At 38.0% G+C, this 22,839-nt stretch overlaps 1 protein-coding gene across 2 annotated transcripts; it reads right to left on the reverse strand.

The window, feature by feature from the left end:
• Positions 1-100: 100 nt before the first annotated feature.
• Positions 101-22,394, reverse strand: ADNP2 (ADNP homeobox 2). Of its 2 annotated transcripts, XM_034429304.3 has the most exons (4): positions 21,734-22,394; positions 17,603-17,720; positions 7,609-7,698; positions 101-6,741 (listed from the first exon to the last, which is right to left on the reverse strand). In XM_034429304.3, exons 2-4 carry the CDS (start codon positions 17,708-17,710, stop codon positions 3,835-3,837), a joined length of 3,105 nt encoding a protein of 1,034 aa, XP_034285195.2. In that variant the 5' UTR covers positions 17,711-17,720; positions 21,734-22,394; the 3' UTR covers positions 101-3,834. The 2 variants fall into 2 exon arrangements, with proteins under 2 accessions (XP_034285195.2, XP_087746496.1); XM_087890370.1 differs by lacking the exon at positions 17,603-17,720 and having other exon boundaries at positions 21,734-22,143.
• Positions 22,395-22,839: the final 445 nt, after the last annotated feature.

A 22,839-nucleotide genomic window follows, 5' to 3' on the forward strand; every position in this document is an offset into this window, starting at 1 on the left:
TATACACTATGAATTTGTGGGACAAGTGGGGCAAGGGAAACTTTTATGACAGTTCTTTTTGTCACAGAAAGCTAGAGGGAACAGGGCCTTGATTTTTAAATTTTTCTTTTTAACTGAGAATATGACATCTTCCAAGAACTATTCTAATCTTTATTCTGAAGTTTGCTTAACCATGATGCACAAAAATGTTGATGTAAAAATGAAAAGGGGCTTAGTAATATATACCATCTATGTAAACCAGTAACCTGATTTATGGTAGGGTCAGCTTTATCACAGGAATATGTGAAAGCTTTATAGAATCTAATTTGAGGAATCACCTTTTTCTGCTTGTACCTCCATCATATTATCAGCCAATCATTTCTAGTCTTACATTGTGGGAGACAAATTTACATTCTTCAAACATTTTGGATTTCAGCTCCCATTAATTCTGGCTGTATACCTCATTGAAAAGTGGAGTTCTTGTCACTCTCTGAGCTTGGTCATTTGCTTACAGATGTTTCGTTACCTATATGTATTTCTTGGAATTATTGACAAGTGTGAAAATACTAGTTCAACAAAGGGAAAGTGGGGCTAAATTGATTAGGAAGGTGGTTTTTCATTTGTCCTTTTCATTACAAAATCAATATGATTGTGAGCAACTGAATCAGAATTCTAGTTTTTATGAATTTACACTTACTAAGGGTAACAATATAACTCATTTAAGCCTTTTTAAGTTTTACTTCAAGGGGAATACATCCATCATATCTGGTATAAGAACAAGTTGAAGCATTTAATTTCATTTTCAGATCTGACCATATAGCCTTTTACATGGAAGCAACTGTTCATTGCACCTAATGATATGGTATATGGTAAAGTACTAACATCGGTGCATACATCAGAAACTATTCAACCTCTCCTAAATCAGTAAACTAAATGTAGGAAAGAAAAGTGTATCATGTGATTTTACTGATGACCACTCAAAAAACAATTATAGATAATTTTTCAGTCTGGCCTCTGGATTCCTCTATGTGAATTACTAGCAAGGTATATAACTGGAGGTGAATGCCATCATTAAGATAGAATCAATGCAGAGTTGTTTCATTAAAAAAAGGAACAAGATCCTATCACTGTAATGAGAAACATGTATAGAGCAAAACTATCCGTCCATATAACTTGCTGCTGGCTAGGTTGGGCTCCCACCAATTAGCTAAGCACTGAAGCAGTATATAGTAAATTACTACAATATAGCACAGATGCAAAAGCTATGTTTGAATTCACAGATACCACATTGTATTAATTTTGCTCCTCCATAACTTTGAGCCAGTACTTGCAAAGAAATGAACACCAGTTTGGTGGTGATTAAGTCATCGTGCTAGAAAGCAGGAGATCATGAGTTCTAATCCCGCCTTTGCCGTGAAAGCCAGCTGGGTAACCTTGGGCCAGTCACTCTCAGCCCAATTCACAGGGTTGTTGATGTGAGGAAAATAGGGGGAGGAAGGCATGTTAGATATATTTGCCACCTTGAGTTATTTGTAAAAATAATGTGGGATACAAATAATTAAAATGAAATGCAGGAAACTCTTAAGCAAAAGCACTACTATTGTAACAACTCCATTTCCAATGTTGGTAAGTAATCAAACAGTTATACAGTAGTTTTAAAATACAGTAACAATAGCAATGACAATAAGTGTATTTATTCTCCTTTTCTAAAAATAAGACTTTATACTGTATGAATTTTGACCAAATAACAGTTTAAACTCCCCTCAGTTTAATCTTGGAATCTACCATCTTCCAGAGCAGGTAGTTGTCTTATCTTTAATTGGCTGCAGTACTTTTATTTTGTGCATAGTATATACGTTTAGTCAATGTTATTCTTCACTTCAGAATCTAATATTTCTCTCAATAATCCTGAAAGATGAAGTGGGAGCCATGAAAACTATTCTTGCTTTCGGTGGCCAGGTCTTCCAAGACCTTCATTCCTGCTACATAATTATCAGTTCTAGTACAGGTGTGACCTTTCAGTTTCTATGTCTCCAGCAATAATAAATTATATTTAAATATCTCTGCCTTGATATAACTCCTAGAAAATGAGGCTTCGTGAAAGAACAGAAACCAAACCAGTAAACCCTATTACAATTCTCTGCCAATTATAGAAATCTAAACAGCCTGCAATGCAAGTGCTTAAATTGCAATTAGTTACATGCAATTTCGGCAAAACAAGTCTTGCCATAAGAAACGTTTTTAATAACTAAAATGCACTGTAAAGTCTGCAACCAAAATGTTCTCTGATAGGGCAGTAATAAGCTATGCTGTTCAAATGAATAGCTAGTTATCTTCTAGGGGCTAAAGACTAACCTGGATCTAGAAACTGTTCAATCATCCACTGCCCCAACATATTTTAAAAAGTAGTAATAAAACTGCTAACAGCTTTAGCTGTATTTTTGTTTTAAAATGTCTAACAGGCTTATCTCTTGAATAATTTTAGACAAATCTATTCATAGTATCAAACCACTGACCACTATGGCAGAAGTTTTCACTCTGCATTTTGAAGAAAAATAACCCAAAGCTTATAAATGGCAAGCATTTTTTCACATGTACACATGTGTGTATCAATCACAATGCAACATATTCCCACACTAGATTGCTGAAGAAGTTGTCTTTAATCCCATATTCCAAGGCAGTCTTCACAGCAAGATAGCAAAGTCTCAAGAATTTATTTCCAATATTGTTCTTGACTATTTGTCAGCACAAGGGATTAACAGTCATGAATGCAATACCTATACCTTTCTGGAACAAAATGCAAACTAGAATGCTCGCAGCAAGCTACAGCATTAAGTAAAGTTAGCTCTAGACAGCCATTTTAGTCTACATCAATTTTTCCAACCTGGACACCTTCCAAATACATGAGCTTCACCTCACAGAATTCTGTAGCAAGAATGGCATAATTAAGAATTATAGTAGCATATTGGGGGTATATGAGGAAGACAAATACATCTTAATTGAACAGGTAGCTCCTAACTTTATTTAATCCAATACTTGAAAGATCTAGAATTTCTTACTAAGGAGAAATTCAGAAACAGCATTTGAAATTATCTCATGTGTACCATTGTACCTACAGGAGCAAATAAGTGTTTTAATATCAGTATTTTTGCATTTGGTACTGGCTATACACTGCCAAGTTTGAACATTTTAAAGTGTGATAAGGTCATATTGAAAGCCAAGCATCTTAATTTTAAACAGAGGGGATGATTCTTTTACACTGTTATAATCATCTAACCAATTTTGATATGTTACCAAAACTATACACTTTATTTTTTTTAGAAGCAATTGTTTTTTTCAAAAAAAAAAATCTAGAAATTTGTTACACAATTGTATAAAATCCCATGGACAAAACTACATCATAAGCAAGGGAACAAAACAGAACAAAAGGAACTAGAACTTCAGGTATTCTGAAATACACCCCCACAGCACTGATTGTGTTCACACAAAATAGTGAGCTATGATTCTAAAAAAATCTAGTTTATCATTCAGGAGCAGCACATTGCCCTGTGACTCAACCTTGGTACCATCCACTAGTCAGAACTATAGTAACCTGTGTTTACCTAAAAGGAGATTTCTTCTTGCTGATTTCTTATTATAGTCAGTGTTAGTGATGGACAGAACAAAGGACTGATTGGACAAAGTAAAAATGCTTGTGAATGATAATATTTTTTTGTAATTCTAATTTACTACTGTATGCAAATATAGCCAAAGAACAGTAATATTTTAATATTACAAAAAAATTAAGTGGAATAGTTTCTGATGTAATATGCAGTCTTAGTTGCCTGATATCAGGACTACTTTTTTAAAAAAAAATTATACATCCTCCAATTTACATTTTAAATTCAAATTGTGCTTTACATTTTTAAGTTCTGACATACTAAAGCCCAAAAGCACAGATGGCTTAACGTTTTTTATTGCCTTTAGGCAGAAGTATCTCTTTCTCCCAAAAAATGATGCAACATCCACTTTCCATGCACGTAGCATGGATGACAGCAATTCTAGTTCCTTTTTACTGGGATATGGCTTCTTGTGAAAATAATCTGCAAGAAACCTTTTTTGGACTTCATTTGAGCTTTGTTGGAATGGCTTCGGATTCAAAACCAACAGATGAAGATCTTCAACTGAAGTCTCTCCCTTGGTTTCAGTTTTATGATCAGACTTTTGTCGTTTCGAAGGCACACGATTCACCTCCTTTACTGGAATTTGGGCTGTACCATTATTTATAATGAAGAACGGCGGATCCTCATCGCTTTGGTCTTCTGAAACAGAAGCAGCATAAAGATGATCAGACTGCTTCCTCTTGGCTGAAAGAGAAGCATCCTCATGGTTCTCCCCATTCATAAGGGGTAGATCCTGCTTCTCATCAAGGTCAACCTGCATCTTCATAGCTGGCGAGGTCTCTTTAGGAGCACTACGGCATCGAAGCAAATGCACAGCTATAGCTGTCAGAGTCATGTTGCCAGTGTATACTCCACAGCAGTGGATACATTTAAAAGCAGGAGTCTTCAAAATGGTGTGCACAGTTGGCATGATGTGATGCTGCTCTTTCAAGTGCATTTCATAAGCATCTGTGCTAGTGAAAGTATCGTAACAAAAAGGGCAAGTAGAAACTTTCTTGTTCTCGCTGCTCATTTCAGCATCCTCTTGTTGCAGTTTGATATACAAAGGAATAAGTGTCCTTGAATTTACACCAGCGAGTACAACAAGATGCACTTCTCTTTCACAAAATTCTTTCGAAGTTATACTGAAGTCAAAATGAGGGAATACTAGCTGACCTTCAGAATCCCTCGCAAGCTGAAACCCTTTATCATCATAATCTGAGTGCAGTTCCTTCTTTCCATTATGCGCAGTTTGTGTGTGAGTCACAAGGCATTTTAAATCATAGAAAATACTGGTGCAGAAGAGGCAACTTAACCCATGGATAAAAATATGTTTTAAAAGCTCTGCCTGAGTTAGAAAGCATTTACAAGAAAAACATCGCACCGTCTTATCTTTTAGCCACCTCAGAAAAGGTGCACAGACAGCAACTTTGTCTATTTCACAAGTCATCTCCGTCTTAGATGTGCTACATTTGTGGGCCACTTGCATGTGTACTTGATAGACATTTGATGGGAAAAGCTCACTACAAACAGGGCAAGTCTTCCATTGCTTAGCCTGTTTAAGAACTAGATTCATTGCAGTACTGGTTGGAGAAGTCTTGGTAAGAGTATTTGTAGAACTTACTGCAACAGGAGATGGCACAGTAGCAGGACCCTGAGACAGCTGGGCAACTGGGCCAGATGGCATCAACTGAACAGGTACCTGAGGCGGTGGAACCGTTGCCACCCCACCACCTGGTGGCCCAGGCAAAGTCACAGAAACTGGTGCAAGAGTGTATGTAGGTATTCCATTGACTTGTTTGCCAGTTGGAATTAACTGTCTGAGCACAGGTCCAGTGGCAAGTAAAGTAGCATTTTGAGACACTCCAGGTCTAACCTCTGGTGTAACAGGCTGATTAAACTGTACAATCCCAGGTCCAGCAGATGGGTTTACAGGAAGAACTCCTGGTGTGACTGGATGGTTAAACTGAAGAACTCCCGATGTAATTGTTTGGGGAACTGGAAGAACACCAGGCCCACTGCCAATAGGCCGATTTACAGCAAGGATGCCAGGTGACGAAGGCCTGTTAACGGGAATAGGACCAGGCCCTGGCATAATTGGATTGCTGATAGTTCTGACTGATTGATTACCTACAGGAAGCACAGAAGGCCTGATAGGTCGAGTGAAAGAAATGACTCCTGGAGGAACAGCTCTGCTTATGTTTCCTGTGGGTTGATTTAAGCAAAGAACTCTGGGTCTTACTGGCTGTTTTAAGGGGAAACGATGAGAAACAAAGACTGGTTGGGAAACTCCAGGCTGAAGACCAGCACTATTCTGATTTGCTGGGCGAGAACCAGAAAGAAGGGCAATATGTAACCGGTCAGCAGAAGTCGAAGCTGTCATAGTATTGGCGCTACCTGAAACGCTCAAAGGTGCAACCACGTTATGAACTGCTTTTGTCGGCACCGTATTTTGATTCTGATTAACTGATGGAAGTGGAAGTTGAAAACGTGGTGTAGAATTTGATCCTACAGAGGTAGGAATCAGTTGTGAAACAGTATTGATTGTAGACGGCTTGGGAGCAATATTGATAATCTGCAGTGATTTCATTTGTCCTGTTTTTTTAGGCTGAACTGAAATTACACGTCCCAATATGTTCTCCAGATCTTTATGTACTTCAGAGGTTAAGACATGATATATTAAAGAATCCCGGCTATTTGCAAAAGCATTACACTTTTTACAGTAGTGATCAGTAAAGTTCTCTTCGCTGTCATCAGGCCTCTCCTCAAAATATGTGCTTATTAGATTTTGAAAATGGCTTACCAACACATGTTTCTTTGTATTGTAGTAGAGCATGTCAGAAAATTGACACTTCTGGCATACAAAGTTTACTGCATCATTCCGGAATTGTTTCATACCACCACTCACATTATAATTTTGTATTTTCTTCTTGGAGTGAAACATTCGGAGGTGTTTTCCTACTATCTTAGAATGCGAAGCAAATGAACATTCTGGACAAGGAACAACTAACTCTTGATCCATTTCATCTTCATGGTAGCGAGTCAGGTGATTTTTGAAAGAATTAAGAAATTTTGATGAAAATTTGCACAAGCTGCAGCAATATGGATTTGTTCTGTATCTCTGAAAAATAAGAAAAACGGGCATCATTTGTAGAGCTCTCAAATAATATATGTATCAACTGGTCAATTCATATTACCGAAAAAGCACCACAGTATTGTTAACCAGATATGAACTCTTCTTCAGGAGATTATAATAATCTAGCTTTCTTCTCTGTTTTGAATAATGTTAATATAATAATACAAGTAGTATGAGGACCAAGCTAAATGAAATCTAAACTTTTTGCTGCTGTTTGCTAAGAATCAGTAAAATTACTACAATACTAGCAGTGTGGACTCCAGCTTAGTCTAAGAACAGAAATAAATGAGGAAAGAAAGGAAAGAAGCAATGCCCTTCTATGTCATAAGTTTATACAAGAATTACCAAAATGAATATCAAATATCTATTACCATTTATGGTTAAAAGAAAATTAAAGGAATATATCAATGGAAATCTTTAGTCCATCAAATTAAGACAAAAAATTTAAAGCAGAATAAGTTGTTACTGGAACTGTAGAGGAATAAATATGACAGTGCCAATTAGATGTTCAATATATTTAATTACGGAGTTATCAAAGAACTAACAGCTGTAGTAGCTTGTATTCAAAATGCTGCAAAAGGAACCACTTATTCTGCATGCAATTCTGACAATTTAATGAAGAAACGTACAACAAAATAAATAAGGTAACTGACAAAATGCAGAACAATCAACTTTCTTATTCTATTTTCAGAACATCTTCCCGTTATAGAACATTAGCTTTTGAAATTAAAAGAAGTCTTATAATACAACATAGTACCAACTTTTCAAATCAAAATTGTTTTTTTTAATCCAACAAGGCATGTTCAAACAACTGAATTTAAATCTGCAAATGATGATAACTATATTACATACCTTTCTTTTAGCAACACTGTCCCAATGAGATACATCATTCCATGAAGTACTAGAGAAATATTTTTCTCCTGGATCAAAACTTTTCAGAGTCTAAGAAAAAGCAAGGTGGGTAAGAAAATACCTCATAACTAAAATAAAATGTTACTTAATGCAGTTACTTTAAAATTAGAATGAAATTCCAAAGCCTGGTTTAATACCTCAACTTTTTTTTCCAAATCCTATAGCTCAAGCAAACCACAATTACCAAAAAGCATAATGTATGACCTTTATTATTTTATTTTATTTTTAAAATCCACTCCAAACAAAAGGTGAATTATGGCCTCACGGACTTGGCATTACCATCCTGACCATAACTGCTTTCACCTTCCTAAATGATGTTCAAGAATGGCTTTTGGCCAGCTAAAGTAGGCCCACTCATTTGAAATCAGTAATTTTATCTGGTTTGTGCCAATCCAAGCTCAGCACTTCACATTCTCACAATGCTAGGGGTCTTCAATAGCAACCTTTCTGGGTCAACTATGGAGCAGGAAGAAAGCCTGGAAGTCATTGGGTGAGCAAATCCCTACCTTGCCCTATTTTCTCTCTCCTTTTGAAATCAAGATGGCAGGGCACTCTATCGTGGTTTTTAAATTAAATAAAGAAATGGCATTGCATCTTTCCTGCTTTTGTCCTCTCAGAAATTAATAAAGAACAAGAAAGGAAGGGGAAAGATGAAGTGAGATGTTGGTTGGATGCTGCTTTTTGCATTTCCCAATTGGATGGAAAGCTGGCCTGGCTCATTAATAGCACTAAATGTTTGTGAATATGATATTCTGATCTGTCAGCGTAATAAAGTTTTGAAATAATCTGAAGATGGCAAAAGTGAAAGCGGTGCTGATGCAGAATCCCCTCTGATGGTTTGGGAAATGAAGCAGGGAGCACAGTGCAAGTACAAGTAAATCCTTATAGCCATGTTTTCAACCGTTTAGCAGTGATAATTCAACAGTAATATTTTTGCCCACTTAATTCAATCAAATTAATTGAGTTTTGAGGCCACCTAACTTCAAAAGGACTCGGAGCATCTTACAATATTTAAAATTTGAGGAAGATTGGCTGTCTAGAAACACAAAATATAAATAAATATAAATAAAAGATGAATGTTCAGACACGTCAACAACATTCACAAGAGATTTGACAGGGGTTCCAAAATACCCTAGCTCCAGTCCTGTGAACAAAACTAGGCCTTTAGGGAATTCACAAACACTTGAAGAATGGGAATCATGCATATCTCTGAGGGAATGTTGCTCCCAGAAGCACATGCTTCCATGTATTCAATATGCTTTTTCCTGTTATAAATTCTAAATGTACAGTAAAACTAAACTTAAAGTATTAATTCAACCATGCATTCAATTTTTAAGATTTCTCATCAATGTTGGAAATCTATAAGTGATATTAAACACAGAATATATTTTCTTCAACTAAAATGCATGATATCTAGTTATGCCAAATGCTTTCTCACAGGGTTTTTGTAAGAATCAAATTAGCAAAAGAGAGGATCGTATATGATGCTGTGAGTTTATACAGGAAAATCAGAATATAAATGCAATATAAAAATAACCAAAACAAATCTCTTCAGAGATTTAAATATCTATATTTATCTGAGATATTACAATTGATTTGGTGTTTTATTCATCTGAAAAGGTTTTGTTTATGTAACTGAGGAAGCTTATAAAATTTATTTGATTTCCCTTGATTTTAAGATATAAACTACTATATTTTAAGACAATTTTTACATAGGTGTATTTGACTAATCTGTATTCATGCAGACATTATAACTGCAATATTAAAATATGTTTAAGCCACAGAAACTATTGAAACCTAAAATAATATTTATTCAGTTGTTTAATTTAGACTTCTACCTAGATGAGTACTGTAGTCAAGGAGACCAGACAAAATAGATATAGTTGCAAGAAAAAGTATGTGAACCCCTTGGGATTACGTGGAGTTTTGCATGAATTGGTCATAAAATGTGCTCTGAACTTCATCTAAGTCACATCAATAGAAAAACACAGTCTGCTTAAAATAATACTACACAAACATTAGATATTGCCATGGTTTAATTGAACATAACATGTAAACATTCACAGTGCAGGGAGGAAAAAGTATGTGAACCTTTGGACTTAATAACTGGTTGACCCTCCTTTGGCAGCAATAACCTCAACCAAACGTTTCCTGTAGTTGCAGATCAGACCTGCACAACGATCTGGAGTAATTTTGGACCACTCCTCTTCACAAAACTGTTTCAGTGTAGCAATATTCTTGGGATGTCTGGTGTGAATCGCTCTCTTAAGGTCATGCCACAGCATTTCAATCGGGTTGAGGTCAGGACTCTGACTGGGCCACTCCAGAAGGCGTATTCTGTGCTGTTGAAGCCATTTTTTTTGTTGAATTACTTGTATGCTTTGGGTCATTGCCCTGTTGCATCACCCATCCTCTGCGGAGCTTCAGTTGGCAGACAGATGGTCGTACGTTTTCCTGCAAAATGTCTTGATAAACTCTGAAATTCATTTTCCCATCAATGACAACAATCCGTCCAGGCCGAGGCAGCAAAGCAGCCCCAAACCATGATGCTCTCTCCGCCATGCTTTACAGTGGGGATGAGGTTTTGATGTTGGTGTGCTGTGACTTTTTTTCTCCACACATAGTGTTGTGTGTTCTTCCCAAACAACTCAATTTTGGTTTCATCTGTCCACAGTATATTTTCTCAGTAGTGCTATGGAACATCCAGGTGCTCTTTTGCAAACTTCAAACGTGCTGCAATATTTTTTTTGGACAGCAATGGCTTCCTCCGTGGTGTCCTCCCATGTACTCCATTCTTGTTTAATGTTTTCCTTATTGTAGATGTGTCAACAAAAATGTTAGCATGTGCCAGAGATTTCTGTAGGTCTTTAGCTGACACTCTAGGTTTCTTCTTTACCTCATGAAGCATTCTGCGCTGTGCTCTTGCAGTCATTTTTACAGGACGACCATGCCTAGGGAGAGTAGCAACAGTGCTAAACTTTCTCCATTTGTAGACAATCTGTCTTAACATGGACACATGAACATCAAGGCTTTTGGAGATACTTTTGTAACCCTTTCCAGCTTCATGCAAGTCAACAATTCTTGATCGTAGGTCTTCTGAGAGCTCTTTTCTGCGAGGCATGGTTCACATCAGACAGTGCTTCTTGAAACCAGTAAACCCAAAACAGGTGTGTGTTTTTAAAGGGCAGGACAGCTGTCAGCAACACATCCAATATCATCACACTGATTGGAGTCAAGGTTGGCTCACACCTGGCTCCAATTAGCTCTTGGAGAAGTCATTAGGCTAGGGGCTCACATACTTTTTCCTCCCTGCACTGTGAATGTTTACATGTTATGTTCAATTAAACCATGGCAACATCTAATGTTTGTGTAGTACTATTTTAAGCATACTGTGTTTTTCTATTGTTGTGACTTAGATGAAGTTCAGAGCACATTTTATGACCAATTCATGCAAAACTCCACGTAATCCCAAGGGGTTCACATACTTTTTCTTGCAACTGTAAATTTAGGCTTAAAAGTAGTCTTTTTAAAAAGTATGTATTTTTTCCTTTAAAGGCCAATACAGGTAGTTCTCATTTAACAGCCACTCGCTCAGGGACTGTTCAAACTTGCAGGAAAACAATGAATAGTATTTATGATCCATTCCTCAGAATTCCAGCCATCACAATGTTCCCATGATTGTAATTTCCAAAGTTCTCTACTGGCTTCCCATGAACAAAGTCAATGGAGAAACCAACAGGAAGTCAAAAGTCATGATCCTCACTTATTGATGGCAACAGCACTGCCTTTGCTAAGAAATGTGGTCACATAACATCATCTTTACAACTACATTGCAATCAACATTGTTAACTGAGGACTACTTGTGTTAAGTCCATGAAAAGGGTATTTTATTCAACTTTTTGAAAAAGTATTGCCACATGTGAAAAAAAAATTTTTTTTAATTAAAAAAAAATTATGGAAATAAAAAAAGTGGGAATATTTTTATATTAGTAATAGTCAGCAAAAAATGCAGAACAATAGTGATATGTTTCCCTATCTATAAGTTTGATTTTTTGAATAGTCATGTATATTCAAATAAGCAAAGAACATTGCAGAAATCATTCTAGATTTGAATGATCTGGCTATAGATAGCCTGCTTGTTCCTCTCCCTTGCCCTTTCTGATCCTCAGCGTGCACTACCCAAATGCTATTCTGCTACCAATGCGGTAAATACGGGCAACAAAAATCATAGAATATAGGCCCATGGAGAAAAAAGGCATCTGAAGTAGGGAAAACGATTAAATTTGATAACTGTACAAATGATCTCAAATTATATTTACAAAAAAGAAATCTATCTTCCTTCATGGTCTCTATTGTTCATGCATTACAAAATGTAATTAATTAACAAAGAGGGATATGCCTATGATATTATAGGAAACAGCCACTCAAAAATAGCATTTGCTCAAGCCCAAATATCAAGTGTACAAAAATAAAGGGATTACCCGTAATTAAGTATTTTGGATGCAGAGTCTGTTGAGAAAAACAGACAGCAGAACTTACAGTAGAGATGGGCAATTAATTTTTCCATGGGGCCATGTGAGAAACTGGGACTATTGTGGAGGGCTGCTGCTCAGGGGCGGGTTTCAAAATCTGTTGCTAACAGTTCGCTTGTGGGCGCTCGCGCGCACAACATTCTACACATGCGCAGAAGCGTCTGGGTGGGTGGGCAGAGCCTCCCGCTGCCAGTACCAATTCGCCCAATCCGGGGCGAACCAGTAGTAACCCACTGCTGCTGCTGCTCCCACTGCTATCCCCCCTCCTCTGCTGTGGGCTAGCAGGCAGTCAAAGAGTTGGATATGGCCTGCAAAATGCCCAGATCTGACCTAGCGCCTACCAAAAAGGCCCCATGTAATAATATAGCAATTGACAACTTTCTAGCCTAAGCAAATAATGGAAGATAAAGTATTTCAAAAGCTGAGACAAAGCTGGTTGAACTATTCAACTATCTTTGTTAGGAAATGGACCTAAGCAGCATAAATAGAAGAAAACTGCTTTATAAACATAAAGCAAATGAAATAAGCTTTATTGGTCCTGATGAATTGAAAAGTAAAACAAAGTTGATGCTCTAGTTTAAGTGAACTGTAAAAGCCCTCTTTATTAAGATGTCTGATTGAAGAATGACTTGTCAGCTAAAATGTTAAGTCTGAGATCACTTGTTCTAATGATCATAAATGAAAAACACTAAAGAAGAAAGAAATCCAACTCCTCTAAGTTAAGAAACAAAACAATAAGAACAAACCATACATACCCAAGAACAAGACTATAGTAAAGAACTGTAATCTTGATTTATTCTATTAAATGGTCATGTTCTTCATCGAAGTCCCAAGCCTACAATACCTGGACAAGCCCAGCGAGTTGTTTTCAAAATTAACATGCTTCCTACCCATGTTCAGCTATGTCCCCAATTGCCTCATTCTCCCCACAGTGCTAAATTAGAAGCTGTGTGGGAGACAGACTTACTTTGTCATCCAATCCTCTGAACCCATGACCTCCCCACTCCTATCTTCCTTTTCGCCATCCCTGTTCTGCCTCAATTAGGGACTGGCAGATCCCCTCCCTGTTTCCATCTTGGAAAGTGAGAAAGATGTTCTCCTGCACCTCCAAAGAGAAAACACCTCCTAAGAAAGAAAAGCTTATGCAGTTTAAATCCTCACCTCTTCACAGATGAGAAGGGTGTGGGGAAAAAAAGATGTTTAAAAGAGCAGTTTTAAAAATTTAGCAATTTTAAAAATAAGCTTCTAGGAACAGGAACAAAGCAGATAAAAATTTCCTTAGCACCAGAGAGACTTCAGTGCAGTCTAGGGCAAGTTACCCTGGAGCCTATATGGAGAAGAACCTCAGTCTTCCCATTTGTTACCTGATATGTTATCACTTGAGGGGGTTGGGATTATGGTGTTCCTGTTCTTGTCCTACCTTCAGCAAAAAGATGTTTTGATTTGAAAACACACCATGATTTCAAGTCCTACCATACAAATCGAGGATGATAACCACAGATCATTTAAAAGAAAATTCTGACCAAGACCACAACTTTTTAAAAGAATACTCTGAGAAGACAAAGTGAGGATCCAGAACTTCTCCAAGAACAGCAGTCTTTGAAAAATGAATTCTCCACTACACGGCATAGAAGCAATAACTACATGTTAAGCCAGGGATGGACTGGTCAATTTCAAGGCTTTGCAAAGAGTTACATGGGTCTTGTCAGAAGGAACGATTTCTCTTTAGGTTCACCAAGCTCCCTTTAAAAAAAAGTGGCTACAGAAATCAGGGTTCCCTTGCAACCTGAATAGCACAGAAGCACAGACACTGAGCCAAATTACTGGGAAGAAGCTTGCAGTGCACCACAGCAAACCTGTTAAACCGACTCTATTCAAGCAGATCATCTCCTCCCTCAGCCAAGTCATCTCAAGATTCCATTCCATCTGCCTAGACTGTAAGAAAGTTTTGATGCCAGCATAAGAGTAAAAAAACCTCCTTTCCTGCCAGAATACCTATATCAAGCCTTAGTAGGGTATCTTCATACCAGCAATCCGAAGGTATGGATGAAACCTAAAAATTAAGGAAGGTATCTTTAACCCCATATTTTGTGGCTTTTCTTTGTTCTGAATTCTACTGGTAGGATGTCATCATCAGGATCAGAACCAAAACTCAAGAGTATTTAATTTGGTTGTTTTCTGTTACATTATTTATTCTTTCTCCAAATTCTTTTCGTTTTAGTGGTTTCTTTGAGAATTTCTATCTCATTCACAATTTTTTTTCATTGAAATTAAATTATGCAGTCAATGCTTCCTCATGATACAATACTCATTTTGTGGCATATATCCAGGTTAGTCTTCTCTATCTCTCATAACTATAACTTTGTAACTATTCACTACAAATCACCTCCATTAATATCTGCCTGTACTGTCTTTATCCTTATCTCACAGAATTTCTTCCTCCAATGTAATAAATGGATGGAATGAAAGCAAACTCAGTAGCATAGCTTCCCCTCCTGCTAAATAAGAGATTGACATCATTTGAAACCTCCACCAAATAAATGAAGCAGTAAAGAAAGGAAAAAGTTAAATAAGATGTTTAACATATGAAGCCTTGGAATGGGCAGGCAGACAAAATATTAAAAATGTTTTGTCAAAATAAAGTAACTGCTACTAAAATGTAGCAAGAGAGTAAGACAGACAAGTGGAAACAGTATAGAGACAGAGCCAAGAAAATGCGGTGACTACTGTAATCCATAAAGCAAGCAGTGGTCCTAACCTTTGAAACCCTATCCTAAATATCAGAAATACTCACTGTTGCCTATTGAATAAAATCTACCAGACTTGTAGATGACCAGACTGAGCCCAAGGGAGGAAGTCAAACATGTCATCAGTCTCATGTCTCTTCGTGCCCACAAGAGATCTATGTCCAGCGCACCTTAAATTCCATTGACTCTTATCAACCTCTAATTTGCTTTGACAGTTGGTAGTTCAGATTCTTGTAGAGAGCATAAACTTGCAATAAATATTTATGTTTGTTTGAATCTCCTGGACTCTGATTTTTCCACACTTGACAGACTTGTCTAAAGGATGCTATGACTCTAGCCAAAGCTTAATTATAATCCATTGCATTTCATGATGTACCTACAGTATCTCTTCACAGCTCAAAATGGTAACATAGACAAATCTTTGTGGTGCAAAAGAAATGGCAGTTTTCTTCCTGGGCTTGTTCTACCATACAAACCCAGTTTGTGTCTTGAAAGAATTTACTAGGACTCTACTATTGAATTTGGACTTTCTCAATAATTATTTATTTGATTTTTATCCTGCCTTTATTACTTTTTAAGTAACTCAAGGCAACAACCATACCTAATCCTCCTCCCTCCTATTTTGCCAATAACCCTGCAAGGTGAGTTGGGCTGAGAGAGTGACTGACTGGCCAAAAGTCACTCAGCTGGCTTTCAAGGCAAAGGCAGGACTAGAACTCAGTGTCTCCTTGTTTCTAGACTGGTGCCTTAACCACTACACCAAATTGGCTCTATACATAAAATTATATTATCCAATATTATTTGCTCCAAGGGGAAAACAGCACATGATGACTTACAGCTGATTAGATTTGGCACACAAATGACTTTTTCATATTTTAATATGCATTAATATTTTAATTTGTAATATGCATAGGTATTATGCTAAATTCTCTTCTCTGCATTTTCCCAATCAGAATTCTATATGGCAGCCTTTCTTTAAGTGGAGTCAATGGACGGAGAGTCACTAAAGACTCCCTTTCTTTCCTCCTTTCCAAACAGACTTATCAGTTTGAGGAAAAAATTAATGCAAAGCTAACAGTTCTCGAGCTCTATACAAACCACTCTTTGTGTTTCAAAAGGAAGACCATGATCAGAGGAAACAGTGCTTCTATGCCAAACTCTGACCAACTGACCAGAAGGAATAACAGAGAAAGAGAAAAAGGCTGCCTCAATGTGGATTAATTCGTTCATTAGAAAGACACCAAAACCAATTTAGAGCAGGGGACCCCAACCTCTGGGCATGGGCCACTACTGGACTGTAGCCTATTTGGAATTGGGCCATGAGTAGCTGGCCAGAGTGCATGTGCGCACACAGCTCAACTTGCACAAGCAGTAGGCAAGCGGGCAATTGTGCGTGTGCACACTGGACTACCACTCATGCTTTCCCTCCCTCCCAGCCAGGTAGCCGAGTTGTAAAGGTTGGGGACCACTGGTTTAGAGCATCCCAATGCAAACTGTAGCATTTAAAGACCAGTTTAAGGAACTATTAGAAACAAGGAAATACTCTTTCTCCCCAATTTTGGTGAATATAAATGACTACACAAAATGAAATCCATATTTTAGGAACCTTTTTATATAAAAGGTTTACTCTTATATAAAAGTAAAAATAAATATATAAATGTTACCCTTCTCATTAACACTTCATGTGATCTTGATTCTATCCCTCTGTTTATGCAGCCTAGAAGCCAACACAGTTCTAGGCTGAGTAAACAGAGGGATAGAATCAAGATCACATGAAATGTTAATACCACTTTATAATGCCTTGGTAAGGCCACACTTGTAATACTGCATCCAGTTTTGGTTGCCACGATGTAAAAAAGATGTTGAGACTCTAGAAAGAGTGCAAGGAAAAGCAACGAAGATGATTAGGGGACTGAAGGCTAAAACATATAAAGAGCGGTTTCTGGAACTGGATATGTCAAGTCTTATGAAAAGAAGTACTAGGGGTGACATGATAACAGTGTTCTGATAACTCAGAGGCTGCCACAAAGAAGAGGGAGTCAAACTATTCTCCAAGGCACCTGAGGGCAGGACAAGAAGCAATGGGTGGAAACTGATCAAGGAGAGAAGCAACTTAAAACTAAAGAGAAATTTCCTGACAGTTAAAACAATTAATCAGTGGAACAACTTGCCCTCCAGAAATTGTAAATGCTCCAACACTGGAAGTTTTTAAGAAGAGATTAGATAACCATTTGTCTGAAGTGGTGTAGGGTTTCCTGCCTAAACAGGGGATTGGACTAGAAGACCTCCAAGGTCCCTTCCAACTCTGTTATTCTAAACCATGGCTTTAATTTACTTTTGACATATAGATTAAAATTTAATCATTAAAAGTTAGTGAAATATTTCTTAACCTATCCTAATTTCAATGAAATTACTAATTTTATTCATGGGCAGCTTGTACAAATACATTTATTATTTTACAGTGTCACACTATTGCAAAATTTGAAAATCCTACTATTTGAAGTATAGAATCCTACTTTTAGTTTTTCCAGGACAAAGACTTATTTTAAAATATTTTTTCACAAGAGGCCTCATGAGATCATTTCAGAATAGCCACAAAATTTTATGTATGCAATCATAAAGGGCTTTCTAATTTTCAAAAGTTTTCTTCTTTACCTGAAGTAACTCTTGACAGCTGTCAAGTCCAATATCCACAAGAATACCTTTCACTTTCTTTCGAGATCGTCTTATATTATCAAGATTTTGCACAGGAATTTGAAACATGTCAAACTGCCTGAAAGACAAAGACACAAAATAGAGGTACATTTTTCAATATAACTTCACATGTCTTATAACTGTAAAGATAAACTTTGTAGGAAGCTATATAACATCCAGAACAATTGTAAGATTTGAGAATAGAAGAATACACAATTTTGTCTTAAGTGACTGCTACAGTCTAATTTTTTTCTTGGAAAGAAGGCCTTGCTACAATTTAAACATAAACAAGGGAATTCAAGAAATGAAAATGTTTTGGAAATGGAATCCATCATGAAAACCAATCCGGAACAGCAGTGAATTAGCATATCTGGAGCTTCAATATGGGCTCAGTAGAGGACATTCATGCCCATGGTTGTTCTATATGTGATAAGTATACTTCACCCCACATCTAACCCAGATATAGTGGTAAGCCTATCTAATGAAAATCACCAAAATTTGCTAGTAACTATGGTCAGTCAAAATTAGTATATTCTTAAAGCCATCAAAAATGATTCTATCAATGATTTTAATTACTCACAAAGCTTATAGGTATTAAAAACTTAAACATATATAGAACAAAAGTGAACCATGTTATAAATTTGCATCTGTTTCCCTAGAGGCACATAGCAAAAACAGGCAGGAAGAATTGAGGACAGCTTGTAGACAATATCTAGAATTGGTATCTCCTTTGTTCCATTCTCTTTTATGCATTATGCTATTATAATGTAAACATGCATTATGAATCCCAGTTGACGTTTTCGGTTGCCCTAGGCAAAGACATATTTATTGTATCTGATCAACTTGGGGACACTTGGTGATAATTTGTCATCTTTGCAGTATGCTTGAATCACCTTAGTAATTTAAAATTACAGACATGTGGGAAAAGTAGGTTGAATTTTTTGATCTTTTTAATATATTTAATCTTCATTTCAACAATGAAGATAAAAGGGACACAGTGTAACAAATATGTGCCATTTATATTTTGTAGCCCACTGTGTGATTTAAATAAAAATAAATGTAAAGACTGCATGTGGAAAAAGTACTCCCCTACGTTTATCGCTACCTCAGATATCTAAAATTAGAATAGGATGTATGGATCAAATGCAAATGATTTGAAGATTATTAGACAGGATTTAGGAGGAACATGTCTTCTTGAAACAGACATTTAGTTTGCTTTGCTCTTTGTTGCTGAAGCACATATATCACCATGCCTAGATTGAAAAAAGTTATCTAAGGCCTTCAGAAAGAACAGATGTGTATGTCTGTGGGGAGGAATTTTAAAAGATTGCCAAACAATTGGACATCAATCATTCCACTGTCTGGAATATTATCTACAAGTAGAGAAGATTTCAAACAATTGCCAACTGGTCCAGGCCAAGCATCTCAGCAAGAACAGAAAACAAGATGCTGAAATAAGTGTCTAAGAACCCTAGAATGTTATCACATTATTTACAGGTTGTTTTTCCATTATTGACAACAAAGTGCACAATCCTATCATTAGAAGAAACTACACATATTAAATCCATGTGGGGAGTGTGTGAAAGAACATCAGGACAAGACTAAAGTTTGTTCATGAACACCCAGCCAAAGACCAGAACTTCTGGACCAAAGGACTCTGGTTAGATGAGAAAAAGATAAAACTATTCTTGACACAGTACCAGAAGACATGTTTGGCAAAAAACAAATATAGCATTTCACTGGAAGTTCCTGATATAAATGGTAAAGCATGATGATGGAAATCTTATGGTTTGGAGATGCTTTGCTACATCAGGATCTTTTATAATCATAGAATCCACTATGAATTATGTACTACAAGATGCTTGATGATAACTAGAAACCATCTGTCAGAAGATTGAAGCTCAACCAAAAGTGGACCTTGCAACATAGCAATGACCTTAAATATTCCAATAAATCCACAAAGTAATGACCAAATTAAAGCCATGATCTAAATCACACTGAAATGTTATTGGATGAATTGAAATGGACTAGGCAAGCAAGAAACTCCTCAAACATTACATAGCTGCATGAACTGCATGAACAAATGGTTAAAAAGAAATCTTCTCATTCAATGTCAGAGACTGGTAAACAGTGATAAGAATGCCTTACTGGGATAAGATATGTGCATTTGTCAAAATTCAATTGTGTCATTTAATTTTTACATAGATAGGACATTAAGATGTTGTGCAAGGCCTAGAATGCATGTAAAATATTTAAGGAAAGGGAGGCAGGCCCCATCCCTATCGAATCCTTTGGGCATGGATTGGCCTCAAGCTTTCTATGTCATTCTTAACCTGCCAAGACTTCCCCACTAGGACTACAGGCTGCCTCTAGTCACAGTGCCTAGTTTATGGCATTGATAAAATTCTAAGTGAAATACTAAAAGAATAAATAATTTCAATTATTATTACTACACAAGGAATGTAGGTTCAGAGAGAACCTTGTTTTAGCTATAGTTCCAGCACCTGAGGATATAAGCCATTTTGAGTTGCTTAGTCCTTCAGCAGAGCTAAAGCCATCAATTTCAAACCCCTCTTACAATACCATCATGCACAATTATTTCCTCAACATTTAAGATCATTAATTAAAAGAACAACTTTGGGCAGAAACACAAATGCATCTACAACTCTGTAAACTGTAAACCAACGCTAATGGCATTATATTTGTTTTATCACTCTTATACCTCTTTGCCATTTTAGAAGAGGCTCTTAACCACCTTCAACTCCTAAAGCCTTCCTGCCCCAATCAGTGTCATATTTCCTTGCTCAAAATCTCATTTTAGAAATAAAAGATAGAAATAAGGATCCAATTTTCCCATCTCTGAACTTAAGATCTTACGGTATTTGAATTAAATCAAAGAGATTTTAAACTCTCAATTTTATATATAAGGGCAACATTATAATGTTTTTTATCAGAGTCTCTTTAAGTCTGTCTTGCAAAACCACCTCTTATATTTGGTAATCTGGAAACAGCTCTCACCTCACTTTTTCCTCCTCTGCACTTCTGTTTGTCTGGCTTTTCTTGAACATCTTGAAATCTTTCTGATCAACATTCTTGATCTACTCTGACATCACACTCAGGCTTTATTAATCTGATGTGTTTAAATTGTTTAAATTGTTTAAATGGCTTAAATGTCACTTAGAATTTTCCCCAGCCAGCTGCCCTCTTAAGTATGTGGGACTGCAACATTTACAGTATGCCACAGAAGTGAGTACACCCCCTCACATTTTGTAAATATTAAAGTATATCTTTTCATGTGACAACACTGAAGAAATGACACTTGGCTACAATGTAAAGTTGTGAGTATACAGAAGTTCCCAACCCCAAAACATGAATAATTTTTGCATAAATGTAGACTGAAATGCAGCTATGTGATTGTCTATTCATGCATGGAAATGTAAAGGTAAGAGCTGTCATATGCAAGGCAGGTCCGTTTGTCACGTTTATATACATACACAAACATGCATACACTAATTCTGGGATCTGGTAGACAATAAAATATCACGAAGAAGAAACCACCACTTGAACGACACAGACAGGTTATTTTATTCTATCCCCAGAAGCGAAAACCACTGAAGCCCCTTCCTAGTTTCTTCTCCTTGCAGGCAGAAATATAGTAAGAAGTTTTCTTGCTCCACACCAGTCCAAACGGCAGGAGAGTTTACGGGCATCCCGGGATCAGTTCAGTCACACAGAAACGATACCGGCAGCGGGGCTTCCCACGCGTGGAGGGAAGGTTAAAAACAAACAAAACCCAAAACTCCAAACTCATCCAAAAAGCTTCAGGCGCCCGGTGAACAAAACGAGTTCGGGTCGAGCTCCGACTTGCAGCCCGAGCAGCACCGGGGCGCAAATGCCTTGCAAGAAAGGGCGGGCCTCCTTTCCCTCCATCGCTGCCGGGAAGACAGCGAGCAAGCCCGGGGCAAGGGGTGGGAAGGGGGGGCACGGCCTCTGGAGCTGCCGGCAGAGCCTCGAGAAGGTGCGGCGCGCCAAGAGGTTCCCGCTGGGCGAGCGGAGTCCAGCTTCTTGCCTAACGGCGCGGGCTGCGCTTACCTGTCCCGGCTGCAGGGGGCGCCCGCCGCCTGCCCGCTCCGTTCCTCGACTGCGACTCCCCGAGGCGGGCGGACGCGTTGCAACCTCGCCCGGTGCCGCCGGCGCCGCTCCTCCTCCTCCTCCTCCTCCTCCTCTTCCTCCTCCTGTCTATCTCCTATTCGGACCCTCAGTCAGCGGCCGCCCCGCCCGGCTCCGCCTCCTCGCCTCGACCTGCAGCGCGCGCTCAAGCACCTCAACAATCCGGGCAGCAGCGGCGGTGCAGCAGCATCCTTGCCTTGGCGGCGTCCAGCCGGCCGTGCAATATGGGACCCGGCTTTCCTCCGGCACCACCACTGAGCCCCCCAGCTCCCATCCACCCACCTCCGACTGCTCCTCCCTCCTTCCAGAGCCAGAAAGGGAAAATGGCGCTCGATTTGTCCCAGGAAGTGACGTTTCCCCTCATTTGCATATCAGTCAGTGGACCAATAAGGAGACGCTGGTTCCACGCCTCCCATTGGTTAATTCCATCAGCATCAACCCTGGAGGGAAGGTAGAGTTCAAAGGGTAGCTTTGGGGGATCGTGGTGAAGTCCTTCAGAGTCCTCTCCCACTTGCTTACCTGTAACCTCAACTTTCCCTCTCTTTAGTTTGGCACTTTTTCATCCCAAAAAAGTGACAAGAACAACGTGATTGGGTGTTGTGACGTCATCACTGAGGGTGTGGCGCGGTGACGTCATCCCATGTGGTCCTATCACGTGGTCATGCAGCAGTGCTCTTGTTCATGTTCATAGAATGTTGTGGAAGGTTTATTTGCATCAGTGTATTCTTGAAAGCCCCCTTCATGCCCAACAACCAATGAAATCCATCCTTGTTAAGATGCTGTTATTTTCCTTAGGACAAAGAAACCCCTGGACCCTTTTTTCACTAGGTGCCCATTCTGCAGAAACTCAGAAACTACTGCTTTGAAAAGATGATCCAACCAGGATCTTCTTTCCAATTCACAATATGCAGTCCTTTGAGCTTTCCTCAAAGAGCAAGGAGGCTAAAACCATCATAATGTCATGTTAAATGCCATTTAAGATTATTTCAAATGATGTTGCAAAATTGATGACAGGTTTTACTTTCCGC

The sequence above is a fragment of the Pantherophis guttatus genome, chromosome 3 (assembly GCF_059756535.1).
Source record: "Pantherophis guttatus breed Tessera chromosome 3, ASM5975653v1, whole genome shotgun sequence".
NCBI lineage: Eukaryota > Metazoa > Chordata > Lepidosauria > Squamata > Colubridae > Pantherophis > Pantherophis guttatus.